Genomic DNA, 17,163 nt, shown 5'->3' on the forward strand with positions numbered 1-17,163 from the left:
GTTGTAAACTGAGACGTATGGTTTTTAGTTTGGATGTGGGCCTATGTCTGTGTAGTGGGACTGTAGGTCTGTAATACGTTGAGGGTGACACTCCAGTCTAAATAATTACCATGCTGCTATGTTTATCTAGTTTCCCATTGTTAAATATGGTTAACTGGTATAGTGTACAGTTATTGTCACTATAATTAGAAATGTTTTAATTAAAAAGTCAATGAACTGTATTAAGAGGTACATGTGGTGCCTATTCAACTTCTGAAATGCAAAATTCTTAAAGCATAAATATTTGTTAATATTTATTTTGAGATCTTTGTGGTTTTTGTTGTTGTTAACGTTAGGTGAGGTTCAACGTAGTCCAGTATGTTGTTCCTGAAGTGAAGGAACTTTACAATTGGCTTGAAGTTGACTTTCACCCGCTCAAGTTATGTAGCCGTGTCAGCAAGGTAAGTTTTGTAGCTGGGTGCGTAGTAATTGGTCTTGGCTAACAGTCTGTTACTTAAATATAATTTATGGTAAGTATCAGATAGCCTTTTCTGTTGCCAGAATTTTCAGTAGGAGGCTTTGTTTGGTCAAATTCCATTAAAACTGTACGTGTATAGTAGCTGATATGTAGCACACTAGCTTATTGAAGCAGCATAAAAGTTCATTCAGACCTCTAGGGTGCTCTGTAAGGGCACTGAATTTTGGGAATATATCGGAAGGTCTTGAGAGTGGAAATGCTACTGAGTTAAATTTGACTTAAATATGAAGGAATGAGAAAACTGCGTGTGTGAAGATGAAGGTGTGCGTGCAAGTGGATTGTGTAGGAGGTGAAAAAATATACCATAGACTTACTATCTGAACTATAAAAACTATACCGTAGTTTTTACTACCTCAACGTAGTGTATTGGGAATTATGTGAGATCTTGTAGACTGTGTTGATGTAAGTTCTGCAATTAATGAAGCACATCACATTCTTTTTCTTTGATAGTGGGAACAAAGATATTTGAAGTGCTAAAAAGAACTTGAAGGTAAATTAGCAGTGTGGTTGATGTTGCCAGTACTGTCAGTCACCTTCATACAAAAAGTGTTAGCTATCATAAAAAGATTCTGATAAAAAGATTGACTTTGGTAAAACAACCTAGTATCTGGACATAAATGCTGTTGTTTCATGAGCTGTAAAATGGGAGTATTTAAGGCTTAGTATTTTGATGCTGAAGTTTTAAGTGTTGGTGCAGATTAAGTAACTTTTTAGAATTTTGATAGGTTCTGAACTGGGTGAAAGACCAAGCTGAAAAGGAACCTGAACTGCAGCTGTATGTTCCTCACCTGCAGAACAATACCATTCTTCGCCTTCTGCAACAGGTATGAATCAGGAAAATGTACGTTCCTAAGTGTGCGCGAGTTAGAAAACGCTTTGGAAGAACACTGAACTGGAAACTTCCATGCTGAACTAAATTGCTTCTGTCAACTAGAAGACCATTAATATTTCTAAATACCTTTTCCAGTATATAACCCATATCTTCAGGTTTGTACTTCATTTAGGTACAGCCAAAGTAACTGTACGTAATAGTGGTTGAATACAGTGACGCAGTCTTTTGCCTAGATTTTCTTCGTGACAGATCTATGAAGTTTTATTTAAGGTAATTTGTTGTGTCTTAAAGCTTTTTGGAATAAGGTTTGGGTGCGTTTCTTTTTTTGTCTAGGTGTTCTCTGAAATGCACATTTCATTGACCTGCTTTCCTTATAAGTGATGAGCAGTGTTATTTCTGGTGTGCTAAAGAAATCCGTAAAGGCTAATTAGCAGCATAGCTGTGTGTAGCTACTGCTGCCAGTCTCCTTTATACAAAGAAGCCATGCGGGAATGGCTTTTAATCTTAGGTTACATTTGAATACAGTACTGAAAGAAAATCCTAATGTTTCTTTTCATATATAGGTGGCCCAGATTTATCAAAGCATTGAATTTTCTCGTCTGGCTACCCTGGTTCCTTTTGTTGATGCTTTCCAGCTGGAACGTAGTATTGTCGATGCAGCCAGACATTGTGACTTGCAGGTAAGCGCTGTCAGAGTACTTCTGTGAAGTGGTGTGTGGATTCATGGGTATTATGTTGGATGAAAACTAGCTGGTAGACATTGAACACAAGGAAGATAGTGATTTTTAAAAAACAAAACATGGAAATTAAGCAAAATTTTATTCAGTGCTATTTTTCTTCTACTAATTTGGCATTTCCCTTAGTTTGAGAAATGTTTTTTAAATTAATTTCTGCTTTGTTGACCTCCATTGGTCATAGGCAGAGCAAGAGAGAATGCATTTAAAAGCAATAAATAATAGTCCTATTTTATTTTTCACGCTTTTTTTTTTTTTTTGCAAAGGTTCGCCTCGACCATACTACCCGGACATTGAGTTTTGGCTCGGATTTGAATTACTGTACTAGAGAAGATGCTCCACTGGGCCCTCAGCTACAAAGCATGCCTTCTGAGCAAATTAGAAATCAATTGACTGCGATGTCCTCAGCTCTGGCTAAGGCTCTTGCAGTCATTAAGCCTCCTCACTTGCTGGTGAGTAATCCTAAATCTTCTGAAAACATTGACGAATCCTGACATTCCCCCAAGTGTGTTGTGTGATGTGTGCCAGTTGCCCTTACGCAGCCTTTTATTAGTTTTGGCTTGTGTGATCTGCTGCTAATTCCAGTAATCTGCTTTCTGTGCAGTGGTAATGATATTGTTACTGGTGTCCCCTCTCTTCAGAACAAATACTTTCTCCTTGAGGTGTTAATATATACAAATGCAGCGTAGCATTAATTCATTTTTGTTAATGACCAGATATCCTTCTGCATCTGTTGCATGACTGTTCTAATAAGCTTTCTGCTGTAGCAAGATATATTTGTTTTGAAGTTGTGAGATCATACTTGAATATTACACCAAGAAGTTGCTTGGTTTGCCTTTCCTTGACATAGGAAAGGCACTGAGCTATCTAATGATTAATTTAATGGGACGCTGCAAGGATCTGAGTAGACAGGTTGGTGCTTCGGTATGTTTTGCTTATTTTCAGAAGTGTGCTGCTCCCCTTTCAGAGCATTGTGATAATGATCTCTGACGCAGTTTGTCAATAATGAGCTCCATTTAATACATTGTGCATTAGGTAGAAATGTAAGCTAAGAACTTGACACTTTTTAATAACTTATTTTCATGAATGTGCTCTCTCATGTTAGATGTCTCTTCATTTTTATCGACTTTTTTTATTCTATAAGTGTTTTTATGCTTCTGAAGAGCAAAGAATGATTCCTAAATGCACCCAGCTAGTTAGTATTTGGTCATAACTAAAATAATGTCAAAAAGTACACAAGAGGCATGAATTTAAATTGCTGTTTTTTGCATATCAAGTTTAGAATATACCATGTAATAACTTAGCCATAGCTGGGTCTGCAGAGCTAAGGCTTGTTTAAAATTTTGCATGCGTTTTTTGAAAATCTAGAGCCTGCTGCTCTGCTGCCTTTTTTTCTTTCTGGAGAAATTGATGTTTTAAGAAACCTGTAATGTGATTTCATAGTGGAATCTAAAAACACGAACCAAAGATCCCACAACTGAAGAACTGTCTTGTCTTTCCCTCTCACTGGGGCTGTTGGACTCAAGGTCGGACTCACTGATGAGCTCAGCTCACATTTCAGGTTCTACAGAGCCCTGTAGGAGCGAGGTCTGAGTCACGCTGGGATTGCCAGCGTGCTTGGGTTGTGGCAAGTTTAAACCTTCACTTCTCTTAAAAGAGCAGGGGTAATTTCTTTCCTTTGCTACATGCTTATGAACGAAAGATTGTTTAGCAAATACAGAAAACAATTTTTCCTTATCAGAAAAAAGGCTGACAGCAAGATGTCCATATTGGATGCTCTGTCCAAGTTGGAAATAGTAAGTTATATTCCTAAAATACCAGCACACAAAGTAGGACTGTATCAAGACACCAAATACTAGCTTGCTTGCGTTAGCTTGAACGTTTGGTAGTTGTTTTGTAGTGTTTAAGATCAGAATATTTCATGTAGGTTTTCCCCTAAAAAGAGTTTTATTCATACGAATTGTAGGCTTAAATAAAATACAAATAAAGCATATTTTATCTTTAATAGATAGAAATGACAGGTGGTCTTCTACCTGACATGTCAGTATGATTAGTCGAATAAGACAAACTTGATAATGTGCTTGATAGCGCTAGCATAATTACTAATATTTAATATTGATCTATGGGATTGGAGAAGTTTTAGAACAAATGGATATCTATTCTCCACTATTCAGATAAAAACGTGACTCTTCAAGTGGATAAAAACTCCTAATTTTCTGTCAAATTTATCACAATTTACGAAGTCATTAATTTCATCTGAAGCTTTTTATTTTCATGTTTCTGGCACCCTCATTTGTCTTTAAGTGCTTGTAGATCTGCAACAAAGTGGGGATGTTCCAGCGTTATTGTTTCATGCCCTGGAAGGGGCAGACTACTAAAAATACCTCTGAGCTAACTCACATTTCACGAACAGCAGGACTGAGTGCTTGCTGTGAGCTGATTAGGCTGCAGTGTTTGGTGCTTGCTGGTGTGGTTAAAATGGGCAGCACCCTCAGCCAGCGCAGTTAGAGCTCGTCACGTGCAGGGCGTGAATCTCTACAAAGAGCGAGTAGACAGCTTTGGAGCAGAATTGTGGGGTGGGCAGAAGGAAGCTTAAAGAATGGTCTATATGCAATCAAGTGCTTTTCATAACTTAATTAAAATGGCTCTAAAACAAAACCTAAGCACATTAACAACACAGGAGTTTGTGGTGGTTGATGATGTGAAGGGTCTCTTCCACAGATTCTATGAAATACGCTACATGTAGTGCTCTGTGTAGAGAGAAACCAGATGGGTTCCCCCCATCTCTTTCAGGTAGTGAGTCTTACCTATCACTAGCATGTATATGTGCAGTATTTCTGAACAAAGTGTGAAAATAACACACCTAAAATAGGTACTGCAGGACACTGTCTGATACAGACAGCTTTTGACTCCATTTGCACGTGGGTCTGTTGAGTTGACGCTACCTTGTATGCCATGTGGAGGAGTGAGTAGATTTGCCATTACAGTTGCATTTCCATGCAGTTGGCAAGTTTGGGGAATAAAATAAATTTTGAGATTTCTTTGAGAAGCATTTGCTATGCTTTCTGCCTTTTTAAAGAGATGCTACATTCATCACTGTCTTATTCATAATTTAAATTCAGCAAGAGAAGGAAGAACAGCATCAGCTGGCAGTCACTGCCTTCTTAAAGAATTCGAGGAAGGAGCATCAGCGCATTCTTGCACGTCGTCAAACTATAGAGGAAAGAAAAGAGCGTCTTGAAAGTTTAAACATTCAGCGCGAAAAAGAAGAACTGGAACAGCGTGAAGCAGAATTACAAAAAGTCCGGAAAGCTGAGGAAGAGAGACTGCGCCAGGAGGCAAAGGAGAGAGAAAAGGAACGTATCCTGCAAGAACATGAACAAATCAAAAAGAAGACTGTTCGGGAGCGCTTGGAGCAGATTAAGAAGACTGAACTGGGAGCCAAAGCATTTAAAGATATTGATATTGAGGTAGGCAACTTATTATTGAAGTATTGAGTAATTTTTGTCTTTTTTTTCCTAGGCTGATTGAATTTCATGGTTTTTAGTAGTTTAATACTGTAATTGGTCTTACAGTCACCTAGAATTCAGAATGCCAGTTTGGCACTTAAATGTTTAAGTTGCTCAGTAATGTAAGTTGAGCCTTAATACTGAATTTGGATGGAATTTATTTTACCTGGAGGAATGAAATCCAGCTGTTTTTTATTCCTCCTTCCCTCTCCCCCTCCTTGTTGGTGAAACAATATCTGATATATGAAAGAGACCTTCAGGTCCTATTTTGTTGTATCTGGACCGTGTCTCAATTAAAAATCAGGATACAAATGCTTTACAGAGCTTTAAAAATGAAATAAAAGTTACCCAGAAGAGAGGAAAAGAGACTGAGAATGCTTCTGATGCATTTTTTTTAAAGTTACAGGGAAATCTGCAGAGGCTTAAGTAAATAACTAAAACTGCATTTGTGACAAAAAATGTTTATTTTGTATTGATAACTTGGCTGTAGGATCTTGAAGAATTGGATCCTGACTTCATTATGGCTAAACAAGTTGAACAGCTGGAGAAAGAAAAGAAGGAACTCCAGGAACGTCTGAAGAATCAGGAGAAAAAGGTATAAACTACTAAGGGTACAAAGCTGTGTATGCAACATTTTAGTGAGTGGTTGCGAACTCGTGTGTGTATGTATTAACATTTTGAATACCATTTTTTAAATGTACAAAGCTAAAAAGTAAGCGCGTTACAAACCAACCGAGTTTTTAGGATTGATGCACAAATTTGTTATATTTATTGGAGTTGATTTGAAACTGGGCCCTTAAGTCGTGTGTGAACTGGGTCGTATTTGGGAGAACTTGTAATTGGAAAGTCTTCAGAGAAGATGAAATGCCAGGAGAAGGTGAGGCCACTACAGGAGCTAAATTAATTAATTGTATTATTCCTTACTGAAGCAGAGGAAAATCCCTTGATAGAGTCCTAGCTTGCAGAAGAGGATCTGCCTGTAACTTGTGTAATTGTAAGTGTGAGGAATGTCCTGCCAGAGTAAATGAAAAACATACAGCCTGTGCGAGGTGAAACTAACCCAGGGCTTCCACATCTTTTCAAGAAAGAACCAGAGGTTATGCCACACTGTTGGTAATTCAGTTCACGGGAAACTGACTTGATGCTAGAAAGTCGTGAATGTGATGCTAGTTAATTTGTTGTGAGGGGGAGCTGAAAATTGGTGATGCTGAGACTAGACTAGGAGGAGTATGGTACATATGCCTGCGTCTACTACATCCTTTCCTAGGAATGTGCGTAATTGCCAGTGCTCAAGCCAGGTGTTTAGTTAGATGCGGCTTTGAGCTGGTCCAGTGTGGTTACGTAACAAAGATATATTGGAGAACTTTCCAGATACTGTTTTTTAGGAGATGTTGACGATTGTGTTCCACGTTTCTTTGCATTATGACATTCTAAAGGTATGCTATCTTTATTTAGATCGACTATTTTGAACGGGCAAAGCGCTTAGAAGAAATTCCTTTAATAAAGACTGCCTATGAGGAACAGAGAGTACGTGATATGGAGCTGTGGGAGCAACAGGAAGAGGAAAGGGTAAGAATTCTTATTCAGGTGATAAAATCTGTTAGCTGTGAATAAAAAATGGCAGTTTGGCGCTGTCTTTTTCCTGGCTCAACCCAAGACAAGAAGGGAAAAAGTTGGTATGAAAAATTCTTAGTTTTCCAATTGTATTGTGCCAGTGGGCAGCAGCCTCTTTTGGCTTGGGTCTAAAAGAGGAAAAGATAATTTGAGAAGTGACTGAGGTAGACTGAATGCAAATATCTGAAGTAAAATCTTACTATATAACTTTTTCTTATCTATTTTTAGATCACCACTTTGCAGTTGGAGCGTGAGAAAGCCCTTGAGCATAAGAACAGACTCTCAAGGATGTTGGAGGATAGAGATTTATTTGAAGCCAGGCTCAAAGCCTCGCGACGAACAGTTTATGAGGTATGTGGTAAATGGTATTGTAATCAAATGTTCCTCCAAATTTAGGAACTCAACTTGTGACCCAGTGATTCTTCATGAAAATTACAAACAAATTAGAATCTACAATGGCTCAGAATTATAAAATAACTTACTGCTTTGACTAAAATATCTATATTCTTGCACCCATTCCGAGGTATTACTACTTACAATTTATGGCAACTTCTGAAACAGCTTATGTGGAAAATGAATACCTAAAAGCATTTTTTTTAAAATGCAATTAGTAAGAGATTATCGGGTACCATATGAGCAGCCAGCTGTATCTCTAGAAGTACTTGGACTTACTGTGGTTATGGCATACTTAAAATAATATAGAAGCTGAGAAATACATAGAAATACTTGCCTCATTTTTACCTTTTTCTTTGAATTTGAAAGTTTTTTTGATAGTCCAAGTATTTGGTACTTCAAATTACATTTTATGTTTGCTAAATTTAATAAATTAGACCAAGAGGGTAGGGAAAGAACAAGGCCTTTGTTTCTTGCTCTGCTTTTTGAAAAGTCTGTTTTCTGAGACCGGTAGCTTTGATTATTTGGCTATGTTGCAGTCAAAACTGGTTGGGGAAAAAAAAAATCTGTGTATAAGTAACTGTATATGGTTCTCTGCTATAGGTATAGGTAACTTATTGAGGTCAGTAACCAGGTAATGTATTTACTTTCCTTAAAAATGCAAACACAGGACTGAAGTTGTACGTGCTCTGTCTTATAAGTAGGAGTATATTCCCTTATACCAAATTTGCTGCAGAAGAAGCTTAAAATGGTAAACAGAAATACATTGCGGTTAGTTTATTTTTCTCTACAACTTTATTTAACAATCTGTATAATTGTCCACCTCTTAAACATTACAGTTCTGGTGGTTTCAAGTGTGTTTTCTGTATTTCAGGATAAACTCAAACAGTTCCAGGAAAGGCTAGCAGAAGAGAGGCGTAATCGTTTGGAGGAACGCAAGAAACAACGTAAAGAAGAAAGACGCATCACTTATTACAGAGAAAAGGAGGAAGAAGAGCAAAGGTTACGAGAAGAACAACTGCTTAAAGGTATGATTTGAGGATATTATTTTCCTTTCTGATTTCCCTGTTTCCACAGTATTGGAGGAAGTCTTCTAATCTTCAGTCAGTGGTAAAGGCTCCGTTAGTTGCTGTTAGTTATTTTACCTTTGCATTTTACCCAGTACACCTTCTGAATGCACGCTTGTACAGCATAGAGATGAAGGCAGAGCATTACAGGGGAAAGGAAAAACGAAAGCAAATGAGTGCTTCCTGCCCTCACGTTCCCTCAGACATGAATAAAGGAGGAGATAAAGTAAAAGGGAGGCTAATGAAAAATTGAATCTTTGATTTTACTCATTTAACTTGTGTTCTGACCCCTTCTTTGTCTACATCTGAAAGATTAGAAGGGGAATATTGGCGGCAGATCAAGAACCCAAGACTTGCAAACAACTCATGCAAATTGTTTTGTGAACAGTGTTCTCTGGTAGCCAATTTCAAAGCTTTCAGAAGAGGTGATAAGTAACCTGAAGTAAATTTCTGTCCTACTTGTAACTTGGATTGCAATTACGATTTTTTCAGTGTGTGTTTGAGTTCATGATCACACAATATTTTAAAATGAATAAAAAAATCCAGAGGTCCTGGATATCAATCTTATGATCATACTAGCTGACTTTTTGTTTGCCCTCTTCTAAGAAAGAGATCCCCTACCATACTTGATGTAGTTACTGATACTTTAGGTGGCATTTTTGTGGTCTGTTTGTGTAAGTAAGTAACACGTGGGTATTGGAATGTTTTTCTTACTGTCCTAGCTAGCAGCTATTGTTCAAGGTGTCAGGGTCATGAATATATCAAGGGTTCTTTTCCTATTGCCTTGGAGTTAGGATACTTCCAGAAAATAGATTGTGGTTAAACATGTCTTGTGTAATGCTTACTTGGATTTTTATTTTTAAAAGGAAATGGAAGGGATTGTATTTTGTAACCTTTCTTTGGATATAGCAAAGTAATGTAATTCCTAATACATTCTTCTTATTCTTCCAACTCTGCAGAGCGTGAGGAGAAGGAACGCATAGAGCGGGAGAAACGTGAGCAGGAACAGCGTGAATACCAAGAACGTGTCAAAAAACTGGAAGAACTAGAAAAGAAGAAACGTCAAAGAGAAATGGAGATAGAAGAAAGAGAGCGTCGTCGAGAAGAAGAACGAAGAGGTCTGGATGACCCATTTTCAAGAAAGGTAGGTAAATACATGCAAGTGTGTTTTCTTGACTGCTCTTTTTTCTGTAGATTATTTGGAAAAAATTGGCAACACAAAAATAAGAGGTTAAAAAAAAGTTGTGGCACAAGTGACTAATATTTAAATTATTAGTGTCCCTTTCAGCTCCTTATTGGTATCTGTAATCTGTAATAAAGTAAAGCAAAGATACTACCAAATCACCAGGTTGTTCAAAAACTAAAGAATAAAGACCTGATGAATGAATAAAGAATTATGCAATAAAATTAAAAAAAAAAAAAGGTGTGACTTCCCTTTTACAAGTATAAGTATTTGGGAATGTCATTATCCCAGTCCAATGGGAGACAAAGAGAAAGTTATTTTGCAGATCATCTTTAATGATTTTAGAAATGGAACTGAGTACTGCAAGCCTTCTAAACTCCCGCTTTTTTGATCGTTATCAATAAGAGAGCTAGTTTTAAATTTCACCCACCATAGCCATTGTCCTTGTTCAATGAATGCCTCATTGGATAGCACTGTGAAAACAAGCAATCAGAGCTTGTAGAAATTGTTTTGGTGATTGTTTATCTGATAGACTGTATTATCACTGGTATTTTTCCACAGAAGAGGTATTCTTAGCCATGGGCACTTGACTATATGGAAAAGCTGACTTAAGTTCTGAGAGAGATCTCTGTACCACTTGAAAAATGCCACTTGCAGTTCTGGAATTCTTTGGTTGCCCGTGTTTGTTGGGATCATTTACAGAAGAAGATTATCAAAAACATTTAGATATACACAAAGAGTAGTGAATGCGAGATCTTGCCCTACTTGTGTATCTCCCCATATTGAACCATAAACTTTGTCAAATTAAAACATTTTTCAAAGAGCAGTAGCAAACTGGACTACCCCATTTTAAATGTGTGATTATTTGAAATGTTAGTTTGTGTGGTTTACCTGATTTGCTGCTTAGGGTGGAATTTAGGAATAAATATCTCCGTAAGAAATAATTTAAATTGATTCTCTTTGTCCAGCAATGGGCAGAGGTGCTCTACCTTTATTTAAAAAATAAATAAAATTATTGCTCTGCCTTGTATCTAAGCATTTGTGTGAATGCCTTGAGGTCCCATGTTCAGTGCTATATAAACCCAGAATAAAATGGTCTCTGCTGCATAGAGCTTACAGTTTATTCAGTCACATTTTCTGATGTGATTAGAAAGCACAAAACAAGGATTTTTTTAAAAATAATTTCTACTGCTGTTACCCAGCAGGAAAGTGAAACTGTTACGTCTTTGTGTCATCAGCTGTTAGCTATGGCTCACTGAAGCTGTCATTCATAAGCTTGTTCATAAACATTTGAGTGTATTAACTTCACGTGCATCCTACTGTTAGTAAAATGTGTGGCACAAAGGGATCATGTTTTAAAACATCCATAAACAACATAGTTGGTTAAGACCATACTTCAGTTACTCAACCTCCTGGTACTTCAGTATTCTCTACAGTGTAACAACTGAGTTTTTAATGGCACAGCTTGCTCTGAACAGTGTAACTTATATGCTGAAAATCTTTATTCTAACGTATACAAAAGGATGTTCCTAATTTTCTCTGATATATACAGGAATCTCGTTGGGGTGATAGAGGGGAGTCTGAAAGCTCCTGGAGAAGAGGTGGTGAGACAGAATCCGAATGGCGACGAGCTCCAGTGGAAAGGTAATTACTGGGCTCAGTATGTTGGGGGCTCCCTTTGGTTTACTAACGCTGCACTAACTGAATGCCTTTACATTTCTGCAAGTTACCCTCTGATTGCTTTGTTAGAATCTCAAAATGGGAGATTCTATCTTGGAACTGATTCAGATAACGTTGCTCTTTTACTTAGGTTAGACACATGGAGGCTGGCTGAAGGCCGCCTGCATCTGATAAACTTGCTTACTTGGTTTCTTTTTTAATTTAAAAGGTTGCGTCCCGCTCAGACATTGGTGTCAGTTGTATAAGTGCAGATCTAGGAAAGATAACAAACAGAGTTCCTGGATGATGGAACTGTTTGAGATTTTCCATTTAGAAAGCTGAGAATAATATTTAAGAAAGGTAAAAGTCAAAATTCAGTGTCTTGAAAGCCATTCAAGTCCCAGAATGGCTCACAGAGCAAAAAATGTGGGCCATAAACTGAAACTAAGTTCTGAAAGACTGTTGAACAGAGAAGGAAGGTTTTCTGAAGAAAGAATATTTTGAAAGTACTTTGCACCTTTTTTTAGGTGCTTGTTCACATCTATGCTTTTTAGGTGTTTTGGATATATTCAGTGATAACAAAGACTGTTTATATGGTTTTAGTAGAAAAGGTCTTTAAAATTTGTTCATCCTTCTGCTCCACAACAGGATGAATTGTGCATCATCAGAAATAGTTTATGCACAAACAACTGTTTTTAAAAGCCTGTGCTGATGAAAATACCACTGCTTGCTCTGATTGGCAGTATGTTTTATTGCTTAATTAGCCTTACAGATTAGATATTTATAAGTGTCTAACCTTAATTTCCAGTGCAGCAGTTTCAATCCTTACAGCTTACTCTGACTGCAGTGGAAGGAAACCAATTTACTGTATCCCTCTCTAGTAATTTATTTTAACATATTGGAAAAGTATGATCTTTTGATAAACAAAATAGTGTTTCGTTCTTTCTTTAAAAGCTGTGCTGCCCTTCTTGGTAGCAGTTCCCTTTTTCTCCAATCACAGAATCAAAAATGGGATGAAACTCCCAGGTGAAGCGTTTAACTACTTGTAATGCATCTGTTTATATGCTTCAGTGTGATACATTTTTTTCACAACAGAACGATGCTGGTGACGCATTCACTTTACAATCATATATTCAAGTTTTTCTGAAGAAGTGTTATCTTTGTTATTACTCAGCTTCCGCCCAAATTGAGCCGAGTGGCTGCTGAGGAGGAAAAATTAGGCATACTATGGATTTCCTTTTGCCTTTCACTAAAATACTGAAAAGAATTTAAATCATCTCTATGGAATTTTAAGTAAAATGGAACCTTTCTCAGTTATTTCCTTTTTCCCAGCTTAGAAAGCTAACAAAAATAAATGACGATGCTCAGGCACAACTGCAGAAGGGTGTAATTCTGCATTCTTTAGAAGCCCCTCATAGAATTTCAGTTGGAGTTTAGCCCTAAAAGGAAAAAAGGCAGAGGCATAGAGGACAGGGAATGAGATTTAATTTGCAGCTAAAAGTTGTCTGCAAAACTAGCACGCAGGTCCTGGCAGTCGTGGAGCAGCCAGCTGTCCTGTGCAGCCATCCCCAGAGCACCGCATTCCAGGTGATCGGCACGTTTCAGTGCTCTCAGTCTTTTCCAAACCATGACTCCAGTTACAAGCAAAACCAAATGACAGAAACACAGAAGAGGTCAGCAAGGACGGGCTGTCTCAGACAGCTGGCGGCTTTGTTGTGATATATAATGCTGTCTGTCTCTTGGACAGCACTGGCTTTTTCACAACTGGACTGGAAGTAGTGACTTGGATCCTTCAGTGTGCAAGAACGGTAGTTAGCTGTAAGAAGCAAGAGAGGGAAATAAAGCTATTGATCTTGCTGTGGTAGATACGAAGTTTTGTAAGGGAGAGAAGGAAGTCATTGCCAATATAAAAATATTACTAATATTGCAGTCGGGAAAGATGATGTTAACGCTTCCTATGTAGGAGTTAAAGTACTATGTAGGAGTTAACTAAAATCTGGTTGTTTTAGCAGAAAAAGTCATGTTATGGTGGTACCTCTTGTTTTCTCTCTAGATCACAGAAAATCCTTGCAGTGCTCTGAGGAACTGGGCATTTGTTGGAACAGTGAACTGGCAGCTAACGTAGATCTAGCATAGCTAGAACTAACGAAGTCACTGAGAGGGGCAGGGCAGTGCTGCGGGCTGCCAGACCTCAGCACAGCTCATTAGAGTTACTTCTCGTCTAGAAGCACGTAAGCATTTGCTGATAGCAGTATTAAGCCAAAGAAAATAGAAAAGGAGAGTTGACCTCATGCCTCTGCTATTTGTGGCTGAGTTAAGAGAAGCAACAAAAAAAAGTTAGAAACCTGTAACAGCGGTAGACACTCTGGTGTGAATGTTCCCAGTATGTTTCTGTCCAATTTGGAAAAGCCGTCAGCATGCCCCCAGCTCTGGAAGATCTCTGCATATTGCACTTCTAGAGGCTGCTGAAACACGGGTTATATGGTAGGAACTAGATGGCGTTGCTACCAGTACCGTTCCGTTATGTTCTTTATATTAAAGCACCCCTGGGTGGTTGTTTCTCTGAGATGTCTCCTACGGAGTATCGTGCAGGCAGGTTTCACACGTTCTGTATTTTGCTTATCCGATGCTGTTTGGCTCGGTTTCAGTAAACTTTTCAAGTGGGAGTTGTGAAAGTTCCAAGCAGGAAAGGATAGAATCTGATATATGAACTCCAAAACTGTCATGAGGGGAAAAATCTAAAAACAGAGGAGTCATTCCATCTGCAAATAATAGTTTAAAAATGAGATTATCAGAGAAATATAGAATGGTTTGGGTTGACGGGGACCTTAAAGCCCACCCAGTTCCAACCCCCTGTCATGGCAGGGACACCTCCCACAGCCCAGGTTGCCCAAAGCCCCATCCAGCCTGGCCTTGAGCACTTCCAGGGATGGGGCATCCACAGCTTCTCTGGGCAGCCTGGGCCTGGGCCTCACGAGCCTCTGAGTGAAAATTAGTAATAGTTAAAAGTCATAGGATTTTAAAATCGTTTTTTCTTGTAAATTAAGACCCTGAAACAGAACCTAGGTATGAATGAATTAAATATTTGTTCATATGAACTTTATAAACATTTCTCTACATATCTGTTACTTCAAAATAATCTGCAGATTTTTTAGAGGAGAAAATTAACCAATTTGAGTCTAAATGGAAATTAATACTGTCTTGTTTTTATCTCACAGCAGTAGTTGTATCCTCCCTTACTCTTCCAAAACTTAAAAACATCTTCTAGATGTCACTTTCTACTTGCTTATTCCTTGTGGTTTTGTAGAGATTGGCGTCGAGGAGAAGCAAGAGATGATGACAGACCTTTCCGGCGGGGGGATGACCTGCCCCGACGAGGGGACGATCTGCCCCGGCGAGGCGCTGCAGAAGACAAGGACCGTCCTTCGGTGGAACCGAGCGAGGACAGGCCACCGCGGCGTGAAGGGGATGAAGAGAGGCCACCTCGGCGCGAGGGGGATGAGGACAGGCCCCCCAGGCGTGCTCTGGATGAGGACAGGCCCCCCAGGCGTGCTCTGGATGAGGACAGGCCCCCCAGGCGTGCTCTGGATGATGACAGGCCGCCCAGACGTGCTTTGGATGATGACAGAGGGAGCTGGCGGGCTGCAGATGACGACAGGGGTCCCAGGCGCGGAATGGACGACGACAGGCCTCCCCGGCGTGCTCTGGACGACGACAGGCCGCCGCGACGCGCTCTGGATGATGACAGGCCGCCCCGGCGTGGCCTGGATGACGACAGGGGCAGCTGGCGTGCCACAGACGACGACAGAGGACCCAGGCGCGGGCTGGACGACGACAGGCCGCCCAGGAGGGTGCTGGATGACGACAGGCCGCCCAGGCGTGGGCTGGACGACGACAGGGGCAGCTGGCGGGCTGCGGACGACGACCGGGGTCCCAGGCGCGGGCTGGATGATGACAGAGGTCCCAGGCGCGGGCTGGATGATGACAGGGGGCCGTGGCGCAGCGCAGACGACGACAGGCTCTCCAGGAGAGATGATGACCGGGGGCCGTGGCGCAGCAGTGAAGATTCCAGGCCGGGTCCCTGGAGGCCATTTGGGAAACCAGGTAAAATAGCCTAATCGATCATCTTTCCTCCAAAGCACGCGTTAACCCAGCCGATAACGGGGGTGTCAGAGGAGAACCATCTCTGAGAATGTCTTCAGTAATTGCACTAACATGAACGCTCTGTTACTTGGTGTAATTAATCCTTTTTGTTTGGCTGAATTAAGCAAACAAACAAAGCACACACAGCAAAATGCAGCAGCGTTTATTGCTCGCCTTGAAGATATCTTAAGGTCACATAGTAATGCTGGTATTTGCCGTATGCAAAAACAAAATACACAAGTTTAATGCTTTGGGAGAGAAACGTTATCACTAGGTGAGCACACCTTCGTCTCTTTCCCTACCCTGGCTGAAAGTAACCTGCTAGGAAGGGTTTTGATGCATCATTCAGGTGGGTCTGGTTTTGATAAGGTTGTTATTTTTTAGTGTACAAAACTATTCCTGTTCCTACCATTCCTTTTTTTTTTTCTTTTTTGAAAACCCCTTTTTTTTCCCTTTTTGAAAATCCCGCTCTGAGTAGCAGTTCAGACTAGCTGACCTTCTGAGGCCCCTTCTGACCTGCATTACCCTACTGCCCTCCTCTTGGATCATTTATTTCTAGTCCGAAGTCTTGCGGGTGGTGACTGCTACACCTCCTTCCTGATTCTGTTCAAAGCTGTTGATGATAGCTGAATGTGATTGTGATTGATTTTCTGGTTCTTTTTATTCAGACTTAAATATTTACAGCTGCCACATCAACTCTCTATGGCAGGCATTAATTCTGTAATTCAAGCTAGTAGCAAAATTAGCGTAAGTCATGATATTTGCACTCCAATAGCTTTCTCCTTCTTCCCATTTTTTAAAAGAAGGCTGTGTAATAAAGAACTCTCATTCATGAATAACTGAACGATATTTCAGGGTGCACTGTGTAGGTTCGTAGTGAATGACAGTCCTTTTAAAGGAGCGCTTTAAAAAGCAGTAAGTTCTTACAGATTTGTTTGCCTAAGATCATCTCAGCTGTGGGTTTTCAAGAAGGAGTCTGCAGTCCGAACCACCCTATTTCCTCCTTCCTCTACTTGCTTTGCGCAGGACCTTTGAGGTGATGGCATTTTTCAGCCAGAAAACACAGGGCGTATTCAGCTCTGTGTTAAACTGACACAGGCAGTCCTGGTGTGAGGTATTTATTAGTGTCTTTAATTTAAGCAGTTTCTACGCTGCTTTGTCAGTGCTTCCCACTCAGAAGCGCACACTTCTGACAAGCATCTTGAGTAGGATGCTCAGGTGATCAAAACTTGAATCAGCAGCTTCTGTGTGGGAAGGAAATGGTTCTTTGCCTATAGGCAGGGGCCAGAGGTCAGTCAGTCACAAATTCCTCTGGCTGTTGCTTACAGGGGGATGGAGAGAGCGCGAAAAGGCTCGTGAGGACAGCTGGGGGCCTCCCCGAGACTCCAGGCCCCCTGGAGACCGCGAGTGGGACAGAGACAAGGACCGCGATGAAAACGAGAAGGACCGTGAATTCGACAGAGAGAGGGATTTTGATCGAGACGATCGTTTCAGGCGTCCCAGGTTTGACTC

General features: G+C 39.9%; 1 protein-coding gene and 2 non-coding genes across 3 annotated transcripts in view; all 3 read left to right on the forward strand.

Annotated features, from left to right (window-relative positions):
• The window catches only part of EIF3A (eukaryotic translation initiation factor 3 subunit A), a 33,045-nt gene that overhangs the window by 12,666 nt on the left and 3,216 nt on the right, over positions 1-17,163 (forward strand). Inside the window, exons 8-20 of the mRNA XM_048059391.2 lie at positions 336-440; positions 1,243-1,341; positions 1,913-2,029; positions 2,350-2,535; positions 5,206-5,553; positions 6,083-6,187; positions 7,048-7,161; positions 7,435-7,557; positions 8,474-8,627; positions 9,626-9,810; positions 11,402-11,493; positions 14,816-15,612; positions 16,980-17,154. Coding sequence (XP_047915348.2) covers positions 336-440; positions 1,243-1,341; positions 1,913-2,029; positions 2,350-2,535; positions 5,206-5,553; positions 6,083-6,187; positions 7,048-7,161; positions 7,435-7,557; positions 8,474-8,627; positions 9,626-9,810; positions 11,402-11,493; positions 14,816-15,612; positions 16,980-17,154 — 2,600 coding nt within the window. The remainder of the gene's footprint in view (positions 1-335; positions 441-1,242; positions 1,342-1,912; positions 2,030-2,349; positions 2,536-5,205; positions 5,554-6,082; positions 6,188-7,047; positions 7,162-7,434; positions 7,558-8,473; positions 8,628-9,625; positions 9,811-11,401; positions 11,494-14,815; positions 15,613-16,979; positions 17,155-17,163) is intronic.
• On the forward strand, positions 939-1,062 carry LOC125182305 (small nucleolar RNA SNORA19). Its single transcript, XR_007161760.1, has one exon. It is a non-coding gene; the product is annotated as a small nucleolar RNA SNORA19 (small nucleolar RNA).
• LOC125182301 (small nucleolar RNA SNORA19) lies at positions 1,695-1,827 on the forward strand. The gene has a single exon (XR_007161758.1). It is a non-coding gene; the product is annotated as a small nucleolar RNA SNORA19 (small nucleolar RNA).

This window comes from Anser cygnoides, chromosome 7 (genome assembly GCF_040182565.1).
Source record: "Anser cygnoides isolate HZ-2024a breed goose chromosome 7, Taihu_goose_T2T_genome, whole genome shotgun sequence".
In the NCBI taxonomy this organism is placed as follows: domain Eukaryota; kingdom Metazoa; phylum Chordata; class Aves; order Anseriformes; family Anatidae; genus Anser; species Anser cygnoides.